The sequence below is a fragment of the Rhamphochromis longiceps genome, linkage group LG12 (assembly GCF_057381845.1).
Source record: "Rhamphochromis longiceps isolate RC_006_pf linkage group LG12, R_longiceps_female_GT1.1, whole genome shotgun sequence".
Lineage (NCBI taxonomy): Eukaryota > Metazoa > Chordata > Actinopteri > Cichliformes > Cichlidae > Rhamphochromis > Rhamphochromis longiceps.
Window position 1 is genome coordinate 31,979,162 of NC_140568.1, and position 20,662 is coordinate 31,999,823.

At 37.1% G+C, this 20,662-nt stretch overlaps 1 protein-coding gene across 1 annotated transcript in view; it reads left to right on the plus strand.

Moving 5' to 3' along the window:
• ipo11 (importin 11) overlaps positions 1-20,662 on the plus strand; it is a 132,687-nt gene that overhangs the window by 31,701 nt on the left and 80,324 nt on the right. The window contains exons 8-15 of the mRNA XM_085425826.1: positions 4,537-4,585; positions 8,700-8,770; positions 8,951-9,143; positions 10,044-10,196; positions 10,815-10,858; positions 12,819-12,909; positions 15,098-15,145; positions 16,979-17,084. Coding sequence (XP_085281952.1) covers positions 4,537-4,585; positions 8,700-8,770; positions 8,951-9,143; positions 10,044-10,196; positions 10,815-10,858; positions 12,819-12,909; positions 15,098-15,145; positions 16,979-17,084 — 755 coding nt within the window. The remainder of the gene's footprint in view (positions 1-4,536; positions 4,586-8,699; positions 8,771-8,950; positions 9,144-10,043; positions 10,197-10,814; positions 10,859-12,818; positions 12,910-15,097; positions 15,146-16,978; positions 17,085-20,662) is intronic.

The following is a 20,662-nucleotide window of genomic DNA, read 5'->3' on the forward strand; positions in this document are numbered from 1 at the left end:
TCCTAAAAGGCTTGGTTAGTTGGTCTTGCTGTAGTGCTCACTGAATATAGAGACTAATTTCTTTGTTCTCCTCATACAATAGTGTGGATTTGTTTTTGCTTCCAAGGAACAAAACGAAGTGGTGTTGAGCAATAGTTCTGCAGGCTTTGTGAAGGTCTTTGAAAGTTTTTCTTTGGACACTTTCTTTTTTGGTCATTTTCAGTCCAGTTCAGTCCAGTCCTTGTACCTGACCATTTTCAGAGGAGGTATTTTTGTTAAAGCCACTTAACGCTGACCTCTGAATCATTCAAGCTTTAAAAAACACCTAATTCAAGGGATCAACTAGTGTTGTGCTATACGAATAAATTTGATTTGATTTGTGTCTACACATGACAGATAGGATAGCGAAGAACAAATTTTAAATTGTGTCTTTTACTGAAAGCACATAATTTGTTTCCATTTATTTAGTTCAGTGCATAAAACACCCCACCAAAGATGACAAACTAATATTTTTGCACCAATAAGGTGATTCCCAAAGAGCAATTAGCTGAAAACATGATATATCATGGCATGGTGTGCAGTGCCCTAAAAACAAACAAACAAAAAACTGGTTCAAGTGGATGATAAAAGAAGTGAGAAATGGATCTGACCTTTCAGCTGATCCATCTACTGTTCACTGAAGCTTCAACAAAAATGGTCTCAGTTGAGGGGTGATAATCAAGAAGCCATTTGAAAGGAAGGGAAATAGGAAGAAAAGGTTTGAGGTATGACAAATTACACAAGAACTATACTGAAAATGAGTTCTAACTGGCAACAGGTCTTATGGAGTGATAAATGCGAACTTGAATTTTCTTTAGTTTAGATTGATGTCAGTATCTACAGGGGAGACCGAGAGAGGTACAGCACTGAGTGTGTACAGTAAAACACAGTGGAGGCTTTGTGGAGGATCCACCATCAAATACTGTCTGGAAAATGTTGTTGGTAGGCAATAGCTTCATTCTTCAGCATGGGGGTTATCCTAAACACACTGCCAGTGTAGTAAAAGCATATCTGCATAAGGTTAGTGGTTCGATGGCTGGTTGCTCCAGTCGATAAGTATCCTTGGTTGAGATACTGGACCCAAGTTGCTCTCCAATCTGTTCATTGGAGTGTGTGGAGTGTTAGATAGAAAACTCTTGGGTAGAAAAGGATTGCAAAAAGTGCATGTTAGAGCTGGGCGATATGAGATTTTTTCATATCACGATATGTTTTTTTCATTTCAGGCGATAACGATATCTATCACGATATAAGCCAAATAACTATATTTGTAAGATTTAAATGTGCTGTTGCTCACAAGTAAAATGTGAAATAATCAGCAGCTTGTTTTTATTTAAATATTTATTTCCCATAATAAGTTCAACAGGGTAGATGTACTTAAGGAACATGAGACTTTTTCAGATAAATAAAGGCAAATATTGCAAACTACACAAAAGGCAGCCGCTAAAGCGTTTAAGTTTCAAAATAGAACAAACGAAACAGACTAAATTGTCAATTCCACTTAGAAACAAAATATAAATTCTAAAAATAAATCTTAGTTTGTGTTACAGAAGAACAGACAAAACTGACTAACTTTTGTCAATATCAAATAAACTGAGAACTAAAAGGAAATTCTCAATCTCTCCTTGTTGTATAGCTTAGCTTTTCAAACAGTTTTAACAGTTACTTTAGTCTGACAAAAGCCGAATGACGAATTAGCGCTTCCAGTCAGAGACTGAGGCTACGTCCACACGTACACGGGTATTTTTGAAAACGGAGATTTTCCGTTTTCGTTTTAAAAAATAATCCCGTCCACACGTAAAGGCAGAAATGAAGGAAAACGCTGCTATGAACATGCCAAAGCAGCAGGTGGCGCTAGATTCCTAACCGTGCAGAAATATTGGCCAATCAGAAGTCTAGAAGCCTCGGTGGGAAAAAGTAAACAAAGCTGGGGCATAGAAGCAGAACCGAGTCGTATGTGTGGACGGACAGTAACTGTGTGTATATGTAAGCATTTAAACACTGCAGAGAGTAGAATTAACAGTAACAGTATTGTAGAAATTCATTTCACCGAAACAATAACGTGGCGCACAGTGTGACGCATGCACCAGTTTATTGTATTTCCAGACTTGCTTTCGGCACAATTTACAGTGCACGCTACTCTGTTTTTTGTCAGACTTGAAATAGCTGAAATACCTTCACACTACGGAACTTCTATGGCTCTTCCGTTCGACAATCTCTCCGGCGTTGGAGCCATCATCTGTTTTCTCTTCGGTCACGCTCATTTCCTCCATTACCCGCTGGCTGCTTCCCAAACAAACACACGTGCGGCTTGGCACTTGTGCTGTACGTTACAAGTCACGCGGCGTGACGCTGCGGCTGTGATTGGTTCGGCTCTGCGCTACTTAATTTGGATTGGCTGATCTTTTTTTTTTTTTTTTTTTTTTTTAAGAGGACAAGAGCGGCGAGGTCTATCGCGATAGCTTAATTTCTCTATCGAGTAAAAGTTATATCGCGATACATATCGTTATCGTTCTATCGCCCAGCTCTAGTGCATGTATAAGTGAGTGACTAAAGCAGATTGAGCGCTCAAGTGGATTAGGAAAGAACTATATAATAACCAGTTTGGTGCATAAGAACAATGGAACACCAATCATCCTAGATTGGCCTCCCCAGAGCCCAGACCTCAACATCACTGAAGCAATGTGTGATAAAACCGACATAAAGTTCGGAGAACTGTCCTTTAAAACTACTTGAAGGCTGCAAGAAAACTTGCATAAGAGTTCAGGCTGTGTTGGAGAATAAATGTGGTCATCCCAAATGTTGACCTTCAAGCTCATTAGAAGTGTGCAAGCTCCCTTTTTTGCCTTATAGACTACATTGCCATTTGTGTACATGTTTTAATATATTGCTGTTCCCATTTCCCTAGCAAACTTTTAAAGGAACAAAGCGGTGGACTGATACTTTTGCACATTACTATATGCCATTGATTTTAGTGTCCAGTGTATTCAAATTCCACATTTTCAGAAGAATGAGCTGTGCAGCCATCTCTTCTAAGTTGGCACTTCCCCTGAACTCTGCTTAGTGTGTCACAGCTCTATGGCATCGTTTATGGAGTTCATACTTGTGGTCCCATTAAAAAGTTGTTTTACAATGAATCTCTTTACACATGACATGAGCGTTCTGAAAAGATTACGTTTGTTTTCTTCTCACCACAGTGACTGCATTATTGCAGAACTGCAGTGAGTTGGAAAATACTGTCTCTAAGAATAAAGAACATTGTCACTCTGCACACAGGCTGCCACAGTGATGAATTGTAAAACTCATTTTACAGTTGATAATCTTCCTGGCTTGATTGTCAAACAATCACTAAAAGAGTGAGGATGCAATAGAATTTCAATAGAGCTTGTTCGACATAGACAAAAAACACTAAAGCTGGATGAATAACATCCAGGAGCTTTCCAGCATCTTGGTGTCACTCCATTCCAAAAAGTTCTGCATTAAAAAAAAGGCACATTCACTTGTGCCATTGTAAAACTGGTCTGTGCCCATATACCTGATCACAGAGCTAAAACATTCACTACTTAAATTGCCACTTACTGCCTTTCCCTTAGATCTTTTCTCAAAGCGAACTAGCCTATTTGACACTCATCTGCCTTTTTCATCTCCTACTTCTCACACTACTGCTGACATACCCATTTGATGACTATCACTCTGTATCCATTTTCCATCTCTGTTCATTTTGCTGACATTTGTTTGCTTTTCTCCTCATCCTGTGCATTCTTCCCTGGCATTGCTATTAGCCTCATTTCCCTTCCTCTTTAGTTCTAGAATATTTTTTGACATGGCTGATTTGATTGAAAATTATTTTCCACCCCCTTTTCACAGTTTGTAATTTCCTACATGCTCCATTTTGATATCCTCCCAATGCACCTTGCCTATACCCCTCTGTCTAAATCCCACCATGAGCATATCGAACGCTTGCTGTGAACTGTGTTCTCTGTAATTTTCCACACTGTCTTCTGTGCTCCACTTGTGACCCCCCCCCCTTTCTTCACTCACTCTTTTTAGGACCTTTAGTTGTTGACTAGACTGTGTTGGCTGAACGCGTGATTAATGCCACTGCTGTTGACCTCAAGGGTGCACATTATTGCAGAACTAAACAGTTGTGTCTCCATCTATCATCTAATTTCCCATGCTAAGCCATGACTATACCAGGCTACAGAAAATTGATTCTCTTTCATACCGAGTAGCTGGCACCTTTTTATTTATATATATATATATATATCGTTAGCTTCATAGCATAAGTGCCTAAGTCATTGACTTAGTCAAATGACTTAGGCAATTATGCTATGAAGCTAACGATATATATATATGTATACTCCTGAGTAAAGCTGCAAGCATCCCCACCTACACAGATACCAAAAGTTATTCCCTTGTCAGTATATATCCCCTGGAGCAATACTAATGAAGCCATCATCAGTAATTCAAATGCAAAAATGTCAGAAATTAAACTTTTTTTCACCCTCTCTTCCTTTTTAGGGCTTCCTGAATGCAGTGTTTGAAAGGCTAAAACAGTTCTTGGAATGCTGTAAGTATATGTTGCTTTCTTTTTCCTCAAGTATATGATTGTAGGCTTCACACTTCAGTAAACGTGTTAGTGGTGCTTCATGTAGTGCACGCAGAAGGCATTTCCTGAAAAGTCTCCGATAATTTATAATTTCTGAAGTTAGGTGGTCGCATTGAAAATGAAAAGTTCAGAGAGAGTCATCCTAACGAGCCTTGTTTTTCATTAATTTATATTCTGAAGTATTGGAACATGTCTAATTACAAGTTTTTTTTTTTATTAAAAAAATAGTTTGAATTAAAGACATCCTAATCTATGAATATTTTATGTCTTGAAAAAATTAAAAGACATAATGAATTGTCTTTGATAATCACGTGCGTGCGCATGTGAACATACAGTAAGTTCACGGAATAAAAAAAGCACGACATAATCCCACCTATCAGCCGCTCCTATCCTATTATTTGCCTCTTTTCCTTGATATTATGTTGCTTTAGTTGTGATGATAGTTCTTTACTGTGTCGTTTTTCAACGTTTTCCTGACCTGTAGTTTTATATTCTGGTTATGAGCAGCAGTTGAATTTAAAACAGTATTTCTTTCACTTCACAAACTTTTAAACTCAAAAAGACAACATTGCTATTTAACAGTGTATTTAACGAGTTTCAACAGTGCTGCTCAAAACAATCTGAGGGTGAGTGGAATGTATCCTGTGTTTTAATTAATCACAGCCTTTGAGTGGGGACTTCTTTTGATGGAAGGTATTTGCAATTTTGGGTCATGTTGTTCTAGGTACTAAAGTGTCACAGAAATTCATCCAGGAATTTAGAATCTACTTTTAATCTAATCTCCAAAGACCCCTTTTTGGTTTTCTTTCATCTGGATCACGATGGGCCTGTGAGGTGTGACTACACGGTTGTTCACGATTAGTCTGTGATCAGCAGACAAAAAGCCTGTTGCTTCTTTGTCAGGAATGTGTATTTTTCCATTATTTTCTGTTTGATAATAAAAAGTTTCTGGCTCTGTGGACAATAAACCATGAATACTAATATTCCCTCCTTAATACTAGAGTTGACGTATGCTTAGCTATTGTGTAAATAAATTGTCTACTGATAGCATAAGACAGTATCTGCAGCCCATTCAGGTTGCACAAGTAGCTTAGCTCCTCCAGAATGTACATGGAGCCAGTGCATGGTGTTGGAAGAAAACTCGCTTTGTTTTCTAGCAGTTTCAGGAGAGTAGGACAGGATTGTAGAACGGCATCAACCCAGCTCTTCAACAAAAGGTGACAAAATGACTTCTAATGTGCAGGTTCCTGACCAAACTGTCAGAAAAAGACTTCATGCAACACTCATGAAGTCCCAACATCCTTAGTGGGACCTGTGCTCACAGCCCAGCACCATGGACGTTGGCCGCCTGTTTTACCTAATTGAAGTCGTGGCTTCTGTCAGAACCAGACTCCATAAAGTCCTGTTTATGGAGCCATTGATTTTCTTGTGATGATCAAGTGTTCCTTAAGTTTTTTTTGAGCAGTGCAGTTCCATCAGTTAAACAGGTTTCTCATGCCCTTGTGCTGGATTTCTATCCACTGGGAACTACTTGGGTCATTGGCAGCTGCGTAAGCTTACTTTTCTTCTCATCTCGCTATTTATGGTCTCTTTTTCTTTTGTATAAAAGTTTGTCATAGCATCCAATCAGTTTGAGATAAATCTCAGGCACAACTCCACCATCTGCCGTAGCAGCAGATGTTGAAAAATATCATTAGCAGTATCAGCCAGTACTATCACTTCTAATATTCACCCTGCTGATGGCAGTGGAGACAGGATCATGGTCCTGTTGGTATTTTGGCCTGACAGATAGGGGAAACGGAAAGACAGCTCAGTGCTTGTGGTGAGAAATATCAGCTCTGCACAGTCTGATAAGGTCAGCTATATACACTGGTATCTTGGGGACGATGTTTGTGGTCCATTCTGATGTCAGACTCTTTATCTTTGAGGTTTTTACTCAGATGGCCCGTCTATTTTTGTCAGTCACTATATTCTTGTAATATACATGTATATATTTTTTTCTTAGCTGCTTATCTTTTAATAACAATGAATAAATGTTTAATTCTTCAAATATGTTTCTTTGCTTAGTTAAAGATATTTTTGATCGCTCAGATATTGGTTCCTTAGTACGTGGGTGACTTTGCACATCTAACATTACCAACTGTTGCATATCATCAGAGAAACAATAGCATGAGCACGAATTCAGTTAGAATGCAGTGGGCTCTGAAAATTTGTATGGCTCAAGAATATGTGGCCAAAAAAGTAAACAAAGCAAAATTAACCTATTTTGCTTTTTTAGTGAAGCTTTTGTCATTTCAAATTAGTACATGCTGATGGAAGTTTTAGTGTGTATGAAGCTGAAGGAAACAATGACCTTGCATGCTCACAAGTGGTTGGAGGAATGTATGAGACTGTTGTTGGCAGAGCTGATTTCATCAATGGGTTTGGCAAGAATGTATACTATAGAGGACATCTTTATTGCCTCTAGAATCAGGAGTGGTTTTATGGAGCCAAAATGTACATCAGAGGGAGCGAGTCATTTATTTTCTAATTTTTAATATTACTGTACTTTATTATATGCATCAGCGCTTGTAAAGGACTCATGGGATTATCAGTCAGCAAGGTGTAGTGGGCATCTGACTTTAAAGAAAAGGAAGTCTCAGCTGGAGAGTCAACTTTCTTGCCCCCCTTTCTTTTCTTTCCTGTCTTCCTTGTACTGCAGCTATTGATGTAAATGGCATTGTTAGCTCACTTGGGACAATAAGAGCAACATGTTTTTGCAATTTATTTTATTTATTTTTTTAAATTTTTGTCCATCAGTCTGAGATCCTTGAAAGGGTTTTCCCCTATCTCTTGATAAGTAAAATGTCAGTTATGTTTTCTACCATCGGTTAAAAGCATCTCTTTTTGGTGTATTACATCTCGTAGTGATTTTAACTCATATTCCAAGTTGATTGATGAATGTGTCCCTAGATATTGGGCACTCTGCTGTTCATTCTGCACATATGAGAATACCATTTTTATGCTGATGAAATTGTATTTGATGCATAGATGTCACTGGAATTAAAAGATACTTTTAAAGATATTCAGACCTGGATTTTAATATAAAATCCTTCTAAGCTCTTAAGAAGCAAAAATGTGAATCTGACTGAGAACCTGAGGAGACCATACACATGCAGTAGGAACTTTCAGTCACAAAGTAGCCAAGCCATAAATCATATCTGCTTTATTTTGTTTTAATCTAAAACATTAATTTACAAAGTGACTGTCAAGCATCATTGAAAAAGTCATTTCCAATGTGGTTGGTACTTTAATATGCATTAGGTAAATGTTTACTAAAATCAAGTGCACCAATTGATGGCCATTAGAAATTATAAAGACTTCGGACACTTACTTATTTGCTTTTCTTGTCAGACTTTGAGACTTCTTCTGATCTTTATATTGATTATTTCTAAATCCTCAAACTGAAGATCTTGCTTAAAAATTCAGATTTTTTTTTTTGCCTTCACAATAGAGTAAACCCTCTATAAAAAATAATGCCACTATACTGCCAACACAGGATCTTTAGAGATGATATGTCTGTTAATGTTAGGTCGCTATCACTGTCATCTAGCAGGCAGTCTTTATCTTTAAGGCTTTTCTGCCTAAGCTCTGAGATCGTAAACATTTTTATTTCAGATGCAAGTAATAAACTTGTAATCACTGAAGAGGTTGGCCTTGAAGTGGAAAATACTAGAATAAAATACTAATACTGATCTCAAAGACGTCCTAAATAAATTCTTCCAAAATAGAGCTAACGACTAATTCAGAGTGATTCGGTTTTCAGTTTTTTCCTCCTCCTTTTTGTCATTTGTGCATTGAATATCCAGGATTATAAAGCTCTTAAAATTTTTATTATTGCTTGCTTTCTTTTCTTTTTTTTGTTTGTTTTTGTTTTTAAATAAGAGTTTAATAAGAGTTGGAGATGCAGCTCCTGCTTCCTACCTTTTAGTCCAGTATCTTGGATCTAAATGAAATGAGTTCCTAGAATGCTGCATGCATATATTTAGTGTAATACTGCTTTAAGTAACAAAGCTATGTGATTGTTTTATATCAGGTCGCCAGGTTGGTTCAGACAGCACATGCAGAGAAAAGCTGGAAAAGACCATCATTTTGTACACTAAAGTTGTGAGTTGACCCGTCTATTAATTTATGATGATATAAATGACTGCATTAGTTGTTCATGAATAGGTTGTGCATTCTGCCTCTGAGGCTGGCCTGTTATAGCTTCTTCTTTAAAATATTTAAATTTACCACTGTTTTTATGTATCTGTCCTTGTGTTCTGTCTACCCCTTCCTCTCACGTAGTTGTTGGATTTCCTGGAATACCATCCATGCGCATTTATACCGCTAATCCAGCGTTCCCTGGAGTTTGCTGTTACCTACGTGTTCACGCCTGCAGGAGAGGGAGTGACCTTTGAACGTTTTATTGTTCAGTGCATGAACCTCATCAAGATGATTGTAAAGAATGATGCCTACAAACCCGCCAAGAACATTGATGGTAAGTTGTGAGTGTCTCGGGGAAAGAGGAGTCTGAAGGGTTGGAGAATAACTGAAAAATATACGTGATAATACTAAAAATGAAAATGATGCTCTCTGTAGGTAATAAACATTTCATTTTAGGTTTGTGATTTAAAAGTCAGCAGAAATGCCACAAGCCCTTGAATACGCGTCACTGACAGCGAGTTTCAATAGCACAGGGCTATAACGCCATCGGTGTCACTGTACTTTATCGCAGCTCCATGTATTTTTTCTTTTCTTTTTTCTTTTCCCAAGCGGTCTGAGGTTTCTAGTGCTTCATTAGCAAATGGCACAGCAGTTGGCCTTTCTTGTGTCAGCTAGCATAATCTCTGGGGTTCCTTACTCGAGAACTTTCCCATTCTAACAATCCAAGGTTCTGGGTTTCATTCGAATATCTGACTGTGTTGTTGTGTCAGAGTTGGTCATGACTTCAGGTTTGCTTTCCTATAACAGAGAAGATAAATGAGGAAGTTAAAGGGCTGTTTAATTTTCTTCTTGTACTGTAACCTTAAATCATGCACAATTAATACAAAATAAAAAATGAGCAACAGAGCAGATTTTTTTTCTTTTTCTTTTTACCAGAAACACTATTAAAATGAATTATGATTTTGAAGTTAATGAGCAGACAGCAAAAATGAGTCACACTTGAGGATTACTTCAGCTGCTCGTTGCCTAAAATTAAGAGATTTTGCCTTGCAGTCCTTATTTATATTTAGGAATCTTACGTACTAAATGTCTGTAGCAACACTACTGCTATAATACAATGTTTGTATTGTATTAAGTAACAATATTTTGAAGAAAAGTGTCTGTGTTTGTGATGACTTACGACTGAAATGTTGTCTTTTTCCTTTATTTATTGTTGTATTTCTCCATCCTTCAGACAGTAAACCAGAGAGCCTGGAAGCTCACAAAATCAAGACGGCATTCTTCACCCACCCCACACTGACAGAGATTGGACGTCGGCTTGTCTCACACTACTTCCTTCTCACAGAGGAAGAGCTAGCAATGTGGGAAGAGGACCCTGAGAGCTTTGGTAATATCACATCTACAAATATGCTCGCAAATTTGAACTTGTATGGATTTTGCAATGTCTGTTTTTTTTGTGTATTTTAAATTTTGATGTATTAGGGAGAATCTACAGCATTAGGTAAATGATTGCTACCATCATATGACCATATTATATTAATACCCTTCATCCATAAATTGGACAGTTTGCAGATTTAAAGCAATTTAAATCAATATTTTGTGATTTATAATACGTATTTTTGATTCTCCTTAAAACTGTCAATTGACATAATTTATAGGGTATAGCTCTTGGTGCGCGTTTGTAGTTATAGGCAGCATTTGAGATCTTGCTATATTTTCAAAACATCATAGTGTCCTCACAAGCTTTATGTAATGACACTGACCACTCAGACATAACACTTCATAAAGCTAAAACCACAAGGGCCCAGTGTGGGAGTTCAGTCTGTTGACATTTGAATCCAATTTTATAGTCAGTCAGAGCCACATATTAGAGTGTGTGTGAGAAAACACACTTGCAATTTCAGGGCTTTGTCATAATATATATGATGTTTCTGTTGTGCAGTGTCAGCCATCACCTCCTAATCAACATTTTCTAACAGATAATTATTTTTTGTAACTGTTTCAGCTGTGGAAGAGACAGGTGGTGACTCTTGGAAATACAGTCTGCGGGTAAGTATATTTTTATATGCATCTATATATATGTGCAGAGAAATTGTAAATTAATAGGGTAGCTGTGGCTCAGGAGGGTAGACCAGGTCATCCACTAATCAGAAGATCAGTGATTCAGTCCCCTCTACCAGTACGTTCATGAGCGTTTATGGATAGGTGAATGTTTTGCTTTGCTTTGAGTGCTCAGTTAGAATAGGAAAGTGCTATATGAGTACCAGTACTTTGAACTGTTACATATATAGCACACTGAGTTGGTATGGAAGAACAGTCTGTTCGATCTTATGCTCAAAAGAAGGAAATTAAATATTTGCCTCATCATACAAAAAAATAAGCATTAGAGGAATTAATAAAGCAAAAATAAATCGATCCCCTGTGTTTTTGGGTAAAACTGAATGTCGAGAACAGACAGAAATCAATTATGTCTGTCTTTACGATCATAAAAATGTAGATTTAAATGATCATAACAGCCAGTTTCATTAAAGTTAATTGCAGTGGTATTGTTACATATTTCTATGTGTGCTGTATTTTCAGAAATGCTGTGCAGTTCTGTGGTGGTTGACTGTATACATGGCAGCATCATAAAACATTTAGTGGCGCCTGGAGTTTTAAAGGTTGTCATGAGTCTAGTTAGTTTTAGAGGCTGTTGCTGATGCATGACATAATCTTTTATCCATGGTCCTATTTCTTCTCTATCCCTCTCCTGTGTTGTGCCCCATTCCACTTACTTTCATCACTTCAGATGACAAATGTCTGCCCTGCTGTTTCTTTGAAGTACAGTAACACATTCTTTCAGTGAACTCTAAGCCTTGTACAAGTTTTTATGCATTTAAGGCATCCAGCAGCAGAAGAAAAGTGGCATTATGGTCTAAGAACTTATTAAACATCTAATTACTTCAGTTTTGAATTTTTCTAGAAAACAACAATTTTGTGAATTTCCATACCTTTTAATGCATCGGTGATTCTGATTTTTTTTTTTTTTTTTGTTTAAAATGCAGCGCTATAAAACGGAATGCCTTAGAGGATGATTTTATTTATATATGTTGGAATCTAGTAACTTCTGAATTCACACATCAATTCATACATGTGCATGGCAATTAATTATGAAGCTTTTCTGTTTTTGAGAGAAGTTTTAAAATTGCCACAGATACGCTCATAGCCTCAGGATCCACAAATGTATGCTGCAACTGCTGATTTACAATGGATTCATATGTAATTTAAAACTTTTGTTTTTTTAATGAACAAAAGAGTTTGCTGCTTTCCAAGTAGAACACTTACTTTTAAAAATTGTGCATGTAAATATAGGCTAAAATAAGCAACCACTAAGCTTAGTGGCAGACTTGTTCTTTTCTCAAAACTCATTTGAACAGCTTTTTAGCATATTGTGAACCTCAGGACGGATCGTTTCTGTATCAGTTAGAATCTGTTCTGTTTGTCCTATTCTCATGAAGCTGATTGAAGTACCGTGTAAGAGGACCGGTTATGCTACCAGTATATAAGCTCTCACTGATATTGTGGCAAATGGGATGTTTTCACAAACGGCACAGACCATGACCTCTTTCTTACACCTTTTTAATATGCTTTTTCTAACCCAGTAAACTAATGAAGTTGTCTAGGCCGTTTCTTTATTGAGCATAAACACCCACAAAAATCTCCTAACAGTGTTATATTGATTGCATTTCTATTGAACTGGGAACACAATGTATTGTTTATTTATTTTTGTCGCACCTTTTTGTATGACTTTTGTTTTTGTCCTTATCAAATATTAATGCGATAGCTGCACTCCTCACCTTATCCCACCTCTAAATGCCCAGCAGAACCCAACGTGCTGTTGAGACTAAAGAATTGTGATCCTATAAAAAGTAACTGTAATGACTTGCGCTAAATGTGATGCTGCATGTGTTAATATTCTGTCAACTACCTGTCTCTATTTTTATTTGTTCTAACTTATTTCTGTATTTAGCCCTGCACAGAAGTACTGTTCCTGGATATCTTCCACAACTACAGCCAGACCCTGACACCAGTGCTGCTGGATATGGTTCAGAATCTCCAGGGTCAGTTTAAGCATTATACCTACAAATCACATAGTCTAATTTCATTCCAGTGAATTTTTAACACCTTGGAAATGAAAACTGTATAGGCAGGAGCCAGTCAATTGGACACATTTAGCTAAAAATAACACACTCATACATCTTTATAATGCATAAATAGATTCAGTTTATCATCATTTTAGAGGCTGTTTGTACAAATCATTTTGTAGCCTGATTGTGGTGAACAGTGGGTTTTTTTGGTTATTAACCTTAAAAAACTAAAACAAACAATAGAAAAGGCAAAAATGAAACCAACAACGTGCAACTTCTCCCACCAATATGTGACAATTCATATCCCAGGAGGTCCTTTTTAGGGGAAAAAAGTGCAAGTATCACAGAAACAAAACACAAACTTTAAGAATTTTTTTTTAACAATAATTTTTGTGCCAAGTAATCTTAATTTCAACTTTTTACAAAATAAGTGATTTTTTTTTTTTTAATTTAAGAAGTTTGCATAAGAAGTTATACTTGTGTAAAGACTGTGTTGAATACGTCTGTTCAGCTACAGTATATTCCCTTACTCATGCAGCTGTAAGTAGAGAAATTGGCCCTGAGTCACTAATATTTGCATATAAATTTTACTTAAAGTGTGGAAGAAAAAGTAAACACACAAAACTACCATCAGATTCATGGAATATTCTGGAGTTTGTTCTTACTGCACTGCTTATATTAGCGATTGGCTCACAATCTGCAACACCTCCATTTCTCTAAATAAAGAAACATTAACTTTGGAACGTTCTGTGCAGGAGAATTTCTGACAAAAAAAATAAAAAGATTAAAAAATAGTGCCAGAGAAGGTTCAACTGTCCACCGTGTTTCCTCTGAAATGACAATGGTAAAAATGGGAAAGAAAAAAGCAAGGCTCAGGCTCCAGTAACAGAGGAGATGAGTTCTGTATCCCCTGAGACATGCACTGTGGCTGATATTGAAGGCACAAAAAAAAAAAGGTTTGACATCAAAGTTTGTGCAGGGGGGGGGGGCTACCAGGTAGACCAAAAGAGTATGAAGGGAGCAGGTGAAGGTATGGCTCATGTATCAGTCAAGATAAGAAACTCACTGCTGTAACTGAAACTAGAGTGACAAGTGATAAATGACATCATGAAGTGTTTTTAATAATTTTCATACATTTAACATAAGAATAGGATGAAGACAAAAAAACGTAATTCCCCTCAAAGGGCAAGGGCTATACTAAAATTTTTATAATCTTTATATTACAACATGATGTAGGCCTGTTATGGTATCTTTGTGACGTGATTGGGCATTGCATTGAAAAAATAAAATGTCTGTTGTAGAGCTTTCTCCGTGCCCTTTCATATGAATATTTATATTACTTGACATGGTTTTTTGTATCCCCACCCAAGTATCGGCAGTGTTTAGTGACAGCTTGGAGTTTATTGTGGGTGTTGAGTAGCCCGATGGCTGATGGGAAGAAGATATTTTTAGTCTTTATAATAATATAATAATAAATATTAATATTCTTACTTTTGACCAAATTTTAGGTGACATCAGTCTGGAAACATAAATAAGTATATATTATTTGCTCATACACATGGTCTGAGGCAGTTTGCATAGTACAAACAAGTCTATTCACATCTGTTGATGAAACACAGATTTAGTTCAATATTTAAGCTTAACAGTCAGTATGAACTCTGCTATTGGCTGTCATTACGTCCACCTTTCTAAACTCTCGGTCATGTACACACGCAAATTTGGCACACTGCTCCTCATCTCATGGGGGTACTGGTGTGTAGCTCTTGTTCTGTTGCTGAATTGGTCGTGCTATTGCTCGCTTGGGTGGATTACAAGGTCCACTTCTGCCCTGTCTCTCGAGCTACTTTTCATTTTAAGTGTCAGAGTGGAAATTGGTTTTGCTGGAGCAAGGAAAACACCAGTTTGGGTAATTCTATGGTTGAAAGAAGACATCTATTGATTTTGAAACCTGAGTATACAACTAGAGAGCAAGAACAGCCCATCAAAATGGCTTAAGCAAGACCGATGTGACGTGCCTGTTTAATTTCCAGTTGTCAGTTACATACCTTACATACATTCCGCTGTCAAAGAGCAATACTGGGACAATAGATATGCTGCTATATTGCTAATTTTATTGCCTTGTTACTGAAATTAAATCCAGTGTATATTTGTGTCTTTTCAGGCCCAACCAATGTGGAAGACTCTGTTCAGTTGCTAATGAAGGATGCAGGTCAGTCAAAAGCTCACGTACTTTTTACTCCATTGTAATTATTGCTCTGTCATGCTGGGAGTATCAGAGTTTGACTGTTCTAACACAAAAATCTTCCCCAACAAAAAAGACCAATTCCAAAGAGCTCTTAGCTGCCTATTGAGACGTCCCTCCCTTGTCAGTAGTAAAATATAAGATTGCTACTTTTGCACCACTCCACTGTCCATCTGTACATCATATCATTAGTCCTGGTTTTTCTCAAAATAAATGACAGAATATGTATCTAAAGTGTTAAACTCCTCTGAAACTGATCATAGACACCTAAATGATTATATTTCCCTTGTTTTTGCTGGTTTATGGTTTTGCTCTTTGTTTCACAAGTTGCCCCATATTCAGCCTTACATAATACAAGAGAATTAAAATAATGGAAAAAGTCTGTTTCTTTTTCCGTAAATCGGATCAGTCTATCTTCGTTTTGTTTTTTTTTTTATCAGTCCTGTTCTCTGCTTTTTGCCATTTCAAAATTCATTACTTCTGAAGATAAATTATAAATAGTAACAGCCACTATTTCTTGTATTGTGTGTTCTTTTATCCCTTTTTATATTATATTATATTCTCATTCTGTCACTCTTTTTCTAATCATCTTTTATTTTATTCTTTTATTGCACTCTTCTTCGTTTTAATAATAATAATAATAATAATAATAATGGATACTTTATTGATCCCCATGGGGAAATTACTTGTTTTTCTCTGCATTTGACCCATTCACTCAGTGAAGCAGTGGGCAGCCACTAAGCAGGCGCCCGGGGAGCAGTGTGTAGGGACGGTACCTTGCTCAGGGGTACCTCAGGGTAGCCGTTCAGTGGATTCGAACCCCCGACCTTCCGATCATGGGGTGACCACTTTACCTACTGAGCCATCCCTGCCCTTTAGTCACCATTACACCAATTTCTGCCTGAAGCATAACCTATAGTATCATTATTATAATGTCTATGTTTCTATAACATGTACTCTTTTTTTGTTTTGTTGTTTTGTATGTTAATATTTGCCTGCATATTTGAAGCATATTCAGCCTACTGTTAGCAGAATGAAAGCTTCACAACAAGCATTAATTTGTTGGAAACCACAGCTACATTCCAGTAACCCCAAATGACTCTACACCGGCATTTATCTGACATGTTTTACCTTACCAGTTTTCAAGTTTGCTAATAACATCTCAAGCTTGGTCAAGGCCGGCAGAGCCTGACTGGCTCTGAGCTCTGTAGCTTTAGCTTGAGCCATTTTGCTTTTATTCGCTTCTTTAAAATGTCCATGTTAAGTTGGATGAAGTTACATTTTTGTGATGGTCCCCTGCAGTTTAATTTATCAAATTTTGCGTTTTCACTTGCGTCAAAGAGCCTCAAGAGCTGTTTGTCTGTGCTGCTGTGCATGTGTTGCACAAGCATTTAACCAATGGTTAAATGAAAAGGTTCTTGCAGGGCATAGGTGTCAAACTCTGGCCCGCGGGCCAAATTTGGCCCGCAGCCTAATTACATTTGGCCGGCGAAGCCATACCAAATGACTATTAGAGCTGGCCTACTGGTATTATACAGCTAATATATATATTGTTTAGTATTAAGCTTTGCTTGTTCCATATTCAGTTTTTCAGCAAAACGTGTTCGAGTCTATAAGAAAAGATTCATTCTTAAATCTGGAGGAAGATTTTTTTTTCAATAAATATTAATGTTAGCCCGCGACTTTGTTCCAGATTTGAATTTTGGCCCACTGTGTATTTGAGTTTGACACCCCTGTTGTAGGGGAAACATGTCAGTCGTATTGTGAATATTGTAACCAGTGTAACTTTTTTCTCTGCAGTATACAATGCAGTGGGATTAGCAGCTTATGAACTGTTTGACAATGTGGACTTTGACCAGTGGTTCAAGAATCAGCTTCTTGGAGAGTTGCAAGTCAGCCATCACAGGTATTCTTTTTGTCTTCTCTAAATATTCTATTTTTAATTGTTTCTTCTTTTTTTAAAAAAAAATTAATTTTAATATTAAAGCACGCACTAATGAAAAAAAAAAAGCCAGATCTAACTAAATTAGAAAAGGTTGACCACTTGACCGTGAAATGAGTTTTTGGAATTTCACTCTAATTATTACTGGTTAGATAACATTAAACAATAAAATTATTTTTTGGCCTAAATCACTAATGGCCTCACAGAGGTAAATATACCACATCTAAGTAATTTATTAGCCTTCTGTAAGGATTTTATTTTTGTATGACATGGTTACTGAATTATTAAAAGGAATGTTATTATTATTATTATTATTATTAATTTATATTTTTTGGGGGGGGGCTCGGAGGGGGGATACTTACCTTTTTTGAACATGTCTCATTTGACCACATCGGTCTCATTCAGGGTTGAAATGATAATAGTGAAGCAGCTTAGCAGTTCTTTTGTAATCGGTGTTTTACTGTATGCAAGCTCAGTTTCAATGTCTGTTATGTTGCATATTTAACACTCCTTCCAGTGCACTCAAGTTAATTGACTATTAACCTCTCCAGCTTTCTCACAGCCTGTAGCACATTGAATGCATACAAAAAAGCTCATAAGTAACAAATACTTGGGGTGTTTTTTCCGTCATGGTTATGTTAAAAAATACTGCTAGTTTTCACATCACTTTACAAGCAGCAGACAAATGCGGACATCAGCAGCACTCAATAGAAAAACTTTGTTTAAACTGTGAAAGAACTCTTTAAGGGCTCTACAGGCAGTCAGCTAAAGTTACAATGAGTTGCTACATGGATGGATTTAAAAGGTGTTAGAAAAGGGAGACACTGACCAGAGGTGAGATGGTGTGGAGATGAAGGACAATGGAAGTGACACACACACACACACACACACACACACACACACACACACACACACACACACACACACACACACACACACACACACACACACACACACACACACGAAACACAATCAAAGCAGCACTCAGAAGGTTGGTCACCGAGGGTTGGTGCTGACGTCACAGTGCATGGTATTTGATGTCGCACTGATTCTTCCTCCAGGCTATGCAAGTGCAGATAACCCCTCCACTTTTACCTGGGGTTTAATCTCTTTTTAAAGCTTAATCCAGTCTATAAAGAAACAATACAGAATGCAGTTTTACTCTAAGGGAGGGTTTTAAATTTTGAGACTCCTGGGAAAAACACTGAAGATGATTAAAAAAAAAACAAACCCAAAATCCATTATGTAGTCAAATGCCAGCTCTCAATTTTTCTCAATTTTTTGTGCACTCATGCAAATACACACATTAATGGTGTTAGTCGAAGACTATTTGAATTACTGCACCAACCAGAAAACACACAGGTTGCATCTTAACAAAGATTACAGTTCATCATCTGACCAAATGTGAAATATCATCAAAATTCTTACATTTTATTTATTGATGATTATAAAATAATTATGCACAAGATTCTGTCAAAGAACGTTAGACCTCTGACCTTTTGGGCATGGCATGAGTTTTACCTGATAGACTCTGTGTCATATTTGATCACAATTGGCATATAAATTCTTGAGTTGTGGTCCAAAACATTTTTTGCAAGGCCACAGTGGCCATCTTTTAATCCACTTGAATGTTTCTTCCAAATTTTAAGAATTTTATCCATGGCCGTCCCAATAAAGGGTGTGGATAAAATTAATGGAGCTAGAGAGCGATAGGGGCGAAAGAGAGGCACAACTTGAATCTGAAAACTCAGTGCCTGAAGCTACGGCTGTTGCTAGTGTAGAGGCATTAAAATTGATGCAAGTGACAAATTGAAATTAAAACTGCAAAGTAGAACAGTAATTAGAAGCCAGTAAGAAATTCCCTTTCGGCTAAAACTCTGGAAACATGTCATATGTGGTGCTCCTCAGTTGCTGGGAAGTGGTGAAGCAATGAGTCTCGGAGTTCTTTTTGCACTACTGTGTGAATGCACAATCAAAGCAGTAGACACTGCAGTATGGCTACTCAAAGAAGCATGACACTCAATGTGTGTCATAAATTTTACAAAATGTGTCTTTGTATTTGTTTTTAAAATAAAATACTTTCAATGTTTCATGATGATGGTGAAAGAGTGGCACACAGTGGAACAGCCTGTTCATTGCTTACAATATAAAATTCAATATTGTCTTTTATCTTCTCAGTAAAAATGTGATCATAAAAAGACACTGGCCTTATCAATCAGTCAGTCAATATTCCGACTCGTGGTCCACCAAAACAAAGCAAGTCATATAAAACATATCCTTGAGCTGTACTCGGATTCAGCAAAGCCAAGGTTAGTTACATCCAGGACAGCAGATAAACTTTTCAACTCTCATTGATTTCTCTGTTGTGGTGTGCAAATGAAGCTGTGTTGCTGTCACATGGTTCCCACAGTACTTTGATGGGGCTTCTGAAGTTGGGAATGTGTATTCATCATGGATGGTTTAAAAAGGGACATGCTTGATGATCTCCCTTGGTGTGTGGAGTTTTTCTCTGTAGCAGTCAGAGGTTTCTGTTTTCAAGTGCTCATGCATGACTGCCTACATCTGTTAAAGGACTTCATCTTCGTGATGCTTGTCTTTACACTGTCAGTATATTATCTTGTTTTTCAAGTTGCAATGTAGTATTTATTTCTCAGCTCTCAGTGGGGTGTACTACAAATAAGAATACACTTGTGTAATGTTACTGCAATTAACTTGCTGTTTGTAACCTGCCTTATCACAGCCCGCTAACCCCCCTCCCACACACGTATGCACACGTTCCTGCCTAGTTGATCTAAAGCCACCTGATGTTAAAGCTGTATATTCAGAACACTTTATTATGACTGCAATCCAAACACTTTAAACTTCCAAATATGTGTGATCCGCAGGTTTTTTGATATACAGTGGATCTGAACTACTCATTTTATATAGTGTATCTATATATGCACTCCGTGGCTATAAAGTTGAAAGTCGCTGTTCCATACAGTAAAGGCCCACATTTGAAAGAGTTGTCACCCTTGTGGCACTTACTGAACCACAGAGCCGTCGTGCTCTTGGTATCAAAGCTAACCAAGCAAACATTAGTGCTTTGCACAGCTCCCCAAGGTTTATAAGTGGAAGTTCTTTTTTTACTGATGCTGCTTTGAAGTTCACCCCAAAGGTGTGTAGGTGGATTTGATACTGCTGAATTGTGGGGTCCAGATCATGAAGTGTTCTATTGTAGACTTGTAATTACTTGTAGTGGCCTGTGCCACCTGACTTATCTCTGCTTTGTTCAACTTTCTGTGATTTGTGACATTTTTGAACGTATCACACCTTTAAAATGTTCTAATAGTCCTTTCTGTTAAAGAACTGTATTGCTACAATTTTTGATATGATTATTACTATATTTAATACTTGATATTGTTACTAATTACATGTTTGTGCTTATGGAAATGATAATAATCACTTTATTTGCTAAACTAAGGGGTTTTTCCTCCTAGTGACCGAGTATACAAAAACAAGCAATTAAAGTCTAAGGTTCTTAGATCATCTTCTGTTCTGAT